General features: G+C 36.0%; 1 protein-coding gene across 7 annotated transcripts in view; it reads right to left on the bottom strand.

Moving 5' to 3' along the window:
* LOC106868886 (uncharacterized) overlaps nucleotides 1-6,526 on the bottom strand; it is a 113,406-nt gene that overhangs the window by 49,309 nt on the left and 57,571 nt on the right. For all 7 annotated transcript variants that reach the window (XR_001409349.2, XM_014914340.2, XM_052973596.1 and 4 more), the window contains exons 4-5: nucleotides 5,266-5,304; nucleotides 3,690-3,745 (exon numbers count right to left, since the gene is read on the bottom strand). Coding sequence is in view for 6 of the 7 variants with exons in the window: in XM_014914340.2 (XP_014769826.1) it covers nucleotides 3,690-3,745; nucleotides 5,266-5,304 (95 nt within the window). In the remaining variant the exon portion in view is untranslated. The remainder of the gene's footprint in view (nucleotides 1-3,689; nucleotides 3,746-5,265; nucleotides 5,305-6,526) is intronic.

Genomic DNA, 6,526 nt, shown 5'->3' with positions numbered 1-6,526 from the left:
GGTGATATATTGAATAGTCAACAGTATGTGTGAGACAGAGAGAAAAAGAAAGAGAAAGACAGAGAGAAAGAGAAAGACAGAGAGAAAGAGAAAGACAGAGAGAGAGATTAGTGTAAGCTTCAGTGTTCTTTTGTATAAGTTTCACATTCACCACAGAAAACTAACATCCAGATGTTGCCTTCTTTCATAAATTTTATTGGCTTTGCTGTTTTTCCTTAAGTCATTAACGTGTGTATGCACACACACACACACACTCTCTCTCTCTCCATCTCTCTCTCTCTCTCTCTCTCTCTCTCTCTCTCTCTCTCTCTCTCTCTCTCTCTCTCTCTCTCTCTCTCTCTCTCTCTCTCTCTCTCTCTCTCACCAATGCACTGTTGATGCTCCAAGATAAGCTGAATGTCAGAGAAACAATCCAGGAAGTGGAAAAGACTCTGTCACAACATCAACATCCATGACATCCTTAATATGGCATTTTCTCTCTTGGTAAATAATGAATGCCACAACATCTCAATTACAGCTATGTTGACTAAAGTACATCAATGGGGAATTCTGGGACTGATTTATTCTAAGGCTGAACCCAAAATAAATACTTTATAAATTAACTTAAAACAATGTCTTGGAGCACCTGCATAAGTTGTATAAGCTTAGGTGTGGCTGTGGGTAGGGGGGAGGTTGTTTTGCAACTGTATGGTTTTACATTCAGTCCCACTGTGTAGAACTTTAGACAAGTGTCTTTTCCTAAAGCCTTGAGCAGATCTGGTAAATCAAAACTATGTAAAAGCTTGTATGGATATGTGTGTGTGAGATTGTCAGTGTTTGTCCCTTATCATTTGACAACCAGTGCTGCTTTGTTTGCATCTCCATAACCTAGCAGTTTGGCAAAAGGAGACTGATAAAATAAGTATCAGACTATAAGCATGCCAAGTGAGACCATAACCATGGCCTATGGCAATGCTGTATAACCAGCCCATGTAAAAGTACCCTTCAATCATTGGACAATAAACTACGCTTGTGAAGACCTGTTGAGGCAAGTGAAATCATTGTCATGGCCAATGATAGTACCGCCTGATTGGCACCCATGCCAGTCGAACGTTAAAAGTACCATTCAAGCGTGATCGTTGCCAGGGCTGCTGACTGGTTCCTGTGCTGGTGGTACGTAAGAAGCACCATTCAAGCAAGATCATTGCCAGTGCCACCTGACTGGCTCCTGTGCCGGTGGCACATAAAAAACATCATTTGAGCGTGGTCAATGCCAGTACCACCTAACTGGCCCTTGTGCCAGTGGCACGTAAAAGCACCCACTACACTCTCAGAATAGTTGGCATCAGGAAGAGCATCCAGTTGTAGAAACTTTGCCAGATCAGATTGGAGCCTCGTGCAGCCTTATGGCTCACCAGCCCTCAGTCAAGCTGTCCAACCCATGCCAGCATGGAAAGCGGACGTTAAATGACAATGACGATGATGATGATGATGATGATGACATATATATATATATATATATATATATATATATATGTACACTTTATATTTAATCAACAGGTGTTCAATATGGGCCAATGCACCAAAATTTGGTCCTTGAGTCATTTTGTAACTTGCGACAATTAAATCATAAATATTGTTACAAACGAAAAACGACACCAAATTAGAACACTGGGCACTGGTTTTACCAGCAAAGATGAAAAAAATAATTCTTTGTGGTCACGTGACTGTTTAAAGCATGGGTGGCATGATTTTGACGTGCCTTTTATTGTGTGGGCAGACTATAAAGATTATTAGGGGACATGTGGTGAGAGAGCTAGTTCATGCTGGAAGCCAATGTGAACAGGTGGTTCAAAGTCTGCTGGGAGGCAATGTGTGATGTTAACATGTGATGTGCTGGAAGCCGATGTGAATGGTTTTATGTAGTAGCCGGTGCCATATGGTCGATGTGTGAGATGGTGCCAGGCAATTCGTGTGAAACAGTTGAAACAGTATTTGGTGTCAAGTGTGAAGGTGGTTTTGCTGGTTAATGTGAACAGTGGACGGTTTTGAACTTGCTGCAAAAATAGTCATGTGAACTTAGCAACTTAAAGAATGCAGAATGGTTACTGGATTAATATAAATTCGGAAGTGACAACAGAATCCAGTCAATAAATAAATAAATAAATAAATAAAAGAGATAGAAAATAAATCATTAGACTGGTGAATAAAAAGAAGAGCTCACCAAAAGAAGTCTATGCATTTCAGAGGTAAATGAAAGAACTCTCTAAAAACTCTCTAAAGAATTCTATTTATTCCATAAATGTTTATTTGCCTCTTAATTAAAGTTCTTATATTTTGGTTATATCAACGGTTTTGTTTGTTATTTTCAACTCTTCTGACTTCTTTGATTATTGCTTCTTCCGCTCTAAGCAAGTTAGTTTGCTGAGCTCACCTGCACGGCCTTCTGAGTTACAGACATAGACTGTTGGAGCTTGTTGGTAGTGTCAGGAGGTCATGCATGTGGTGTAACAGTATATATACTCACATTTTGAGCTCTATTTTCCTGTTTATATCATGAAACCTTCACACACACACACACACATATCAGAGAAGGGTTAACTCTTTTGTTACCATATTCCTGTTGAGATGCATTGTGTTTCAATTAATTTTAAGTATAACAAAGAATTTAGTAAAATAACTTAGTTATCTTTCAGCTAGTGTTAGGAACATAAATTGTGACTAAGGTTTGGTGGAAGATTTTAATTCAGAACTTTTGAAAATACAACATTTGTACTAGAGAGCCAGGGGTGGTTTCAGCTGGATTGGTATCAAAAGGGTTGATAAAGCTGAGCTGGTTGCTAGGTCAACACTCTTGCAAATATTGGCTAAGAGAGTGTATAAAAATAAAGAATTTACCCTAAATAAAACCATCCATATAAACTGAAATTCTAGGGCTAATAAATTAATAGCAGAGTATATAATTCATTAGTTAAAAAATCGGAATTTATGGTACTACATCATTTCAAAATACACACATATATGTATAAGCAGGAATAGGTTTGTGGTAAGAAATTTGTTTCCCAACCACATGGTTCCTGGTTCAGTCCCATTGTGTGGCACCTTGGGTAAGTGCCTTCTACTAAAGTCTCAGGCCAACCAAAGCCTTGTGAGTGGATTTGGTAGACAGAAACTGAAAGAAGCCTGTCAGTGTGTGCATGTGTGTGTGTGCGTGCGTGTGTGTGCATGTGTGTGTGTGTCTATGTTTGTCGCCACCACCACTTGGCAACTGGTGTTGTGTTTACATTCCCATAACTTAGTGGTTAATTCATTTAATTAGAATTCTTCAAAGTAGTGCCTCAGCATGGTTGCAGTCTAATGACTGTAACAGGTAAAAGATAAAAGACACATACATGCACGCACACACAAATGTGCATGTACACACACACACACAAATTATAGCAATCTTCTGATATTAAAATAGCTAGAATGAATATGTTGATTTAAGAATAATTATTATCTTCATCTTTCATAGCAGCCTCCCAACATTTCTTTCTTTTTTTCATCAACATACATTCCAACATCATAAAGTTTTGCACTGGGATATTTGTAGTGAAATTCTCAACAGAAATAGACAGAATGAAGCCCCACCCCCTCACCAAAGAAAAAGTATTTTAAGATGTCTCATGCTTAAAAAAAAAAAATTATTGGTCATTTAATAAATGACTTACGATGTTGGTATGTCTTTGTCATATGTGATGTTTTCCGGCAGGCAAACATGGATTGGCTGCAATTAAATGAAATAAGAGTTAAATATGCATGTTAATTAGATCACCAAGAACTTTTTCTATTTCTAATCTACTAATATTCTATGAAGAAAAGAAATGTAGTAAACACTCATTCTATGAACTTCTTCCAGTCAGTATTTATTTTCGTCTTTAATGAAATGCCTCACTCCATGAAATGCTTAATTAATGTCAGGTTTATCACACTGATAACTTCTAAAAAGAATGAAATCGTGCAATACATGATTACTGACAAGTAGAAATTTTAACAACTTTGTATTAAGTAAGCGAAATAAAATATAGATATCTGAACTCTATGTTATGTTTTCCTTTTAATTTCTTAATTTCAATTTCCAATTTATAATCATGCTTCATATTATGACAAAAGGATAATCTTATAGCTGAGACCATTAGGAGAACCATGTGTATTGAATTAGTTCAATTCACAGGAAAAATTTATTTATTTTTAGATATTTACATTTTAAAATATTATTCCATTCTTTAGCTCCTTTGATGCCGTTCCATTTGAAGGGTAAAAAAACAATGTCAACAAAAATTAAATTAAATAAGAATGTATCTCACTTGGTAGCAAATTGGCAGACTCGATGGAGCCCCAAATAGAATTCCTCAGAGGGTGCCATTTGTTTTGATACTTAGTGTATTGAGTTCAAATCTTGTCATAAACAACTTTGCTTTTATGTTTTACTTGTTTTACCCCCTAGTCATCATTCTCTTTTGCCAAACTGCTAAACTTCAAGGTTGTAAACAAATCAATACTAGTTGTCAAGAGTGGAAAATGCAGATGCTAACACTAAGATATATACACACATGCATACATACAAGCATGCACATAAACACACACACACACACACTCTCTCTCTCTCTCTCTCACACACACACACACACGCACGCACACATACACGCACTCACTCACACACACATATACAATGAGCTTCTGTAGTTTTTGTCTTCCAAGTTCACTCATAAAGCATTGATCAGTTTGGGCTATAATAAAAGAGACTAGCCCAAGGTGCTATGCATTGAGACTGAACCTAAAACCACATGATCACAAAGCCAAAACAACATGAGCGTGTTTCATGAGATTTTTTTTACTAGTTCTTTCTATTCTGAGTTCAAATCCTGCAATGTCCTGTTTGGGTGGCAGACTAAATTTCCTACCCAGTTTAACCTGCTGGAAATTAATGGAGCTTTAGCCTTACATTGCCACACTCTTTCAGATTCAGTTTGCTAATACTTAAGCACCAATGATGCTCAAAATTGTTTTACATCTTTATCAACAGCCATATAAGTCTCCCCAGGGGTCAATACTGAGCACTTTTCAAACCCCTGTATTAGAGTGTTAGATAGAATGCTCTACAGTATTCGTTACAATTCCACAGTATTTGTCCCTGAAAGGATGAAAGACAGGATATGTTCCAGCTCTGTGAATCTTAAGTTTAAATACAAAAGTAGCTTTTCTGAATCTGGAAAATTCTATAAAATATGAAATAGTTATACTTACTGGATCCTCCTCTTCATCCGATGAGACTTCGTAGAAAGGCTGCATTGTAAATTAAATTAAACTGATATTAATAAAATTAATAAAGATTAGAAAGAAAAATAATAGTTTCATAAGTTTTAACTACAGAACTTGAAGTAGATAAAGCTAAAAATAATAATAAGGGTTAAGAAACCCTTTGGACAGAAAAAGTTAAAGGCTGCTTTGTGTTTTCTTTTCAAAGGTTTTTTTTAAACCTAATACAAGGGGATGCTGAAAAGTTCCTGGCTTTCAGAGAACTGCAAAAGGCTTGGTTAGAAGCCCAACCTTCCGAGTTCTTTTACAGGACTTAGAAAAACTGAAGGACTGCTGCAATAAGTGTGTGAATCTGAGAGGGGAATATATTCGATAAAATCATAATTAACTGATCCTCCTGTATTTTCTTTTACTCCAAAACCAGGAACTTCACAGCACCCACCTCGTATATACACACTATTATTTAAAGCTTTATTTACTTTAAGTTTTACAGATAAAAAAAAATTATTTCAAGTCTCTTAAAGTTTCTAAATTCTTGTGTTGTAAAGTTTTATAATTATTTTTTTTAATTAAGTCAATAGAAATAAAATTTAAATTCAATTTCAACGAAGATGAGAAATCATCATCATCATAAGATATGTGGTACCTTGCTGTACTCAAAAAGACCTACTCACCACAATAAAATTGAGATCCTAAAACCGAGGTGCCACATAAAAAGCATTAGTGTGGGTGCTGGTGTCACATATAAAGCACTGGGGATAGTACCACATAAAAAGTACCTGGTACACTCTGTGAACTGGTTGGTGTTAGGAAGGGCATCCAGCTATAGAAACTAAGCCAAAACAGACAATGGGAACAGTTGTGATCTCTGGCCTTGCCAGTTCCTGTCAAGCCATCCAATCCATGCCTGCATGGAAAACAGGCGTTAAATGTTGTTGTTGTTGATGTTACTATATATTCCTATGAAATTTGTGCGTGCGTTTTAATAGCATTATTATATTGTTTTTATTCATTTTATATTTATATCTTCAAGTCACCAGGCCATTTGTCTGAGAAAAGCTATTTGTGTTTTTTGTTTGTCGTAAGCTTAATTTCAATAAATAAGTTAACAATCATTTCTTATATATATTCAATACAATCTAAGTGAATAACTTCCAAGATTTATAGTACAATTTTGACAGCTTATTTCAACCCTGTCAATGACAGGTGTTTCAGCTGGTTGCTAGTGTGTGTATATATATATATATAT

This window comes from Octopus bimaculoides, chromosome 16 (genome assembly GCF_001194135.2).
Source record: "Octopus bimaculoides isolate UCB-OBI-ISO-001 chromosome 16, ASM119413v2, whole genome shotgun sequence".
Taxonomy (NCBI): domain Eukaryota; kingdom Metazoa; phylum Mollusca; class Cephalopoda; order Octopoda; family Octopodidae; genus Octopus; species Octopus bimaculoides.
Note: the sequence above shows the minus strand (reverse complement) of the source record. Positions and strands in the feature narration are given on the sequence as shown.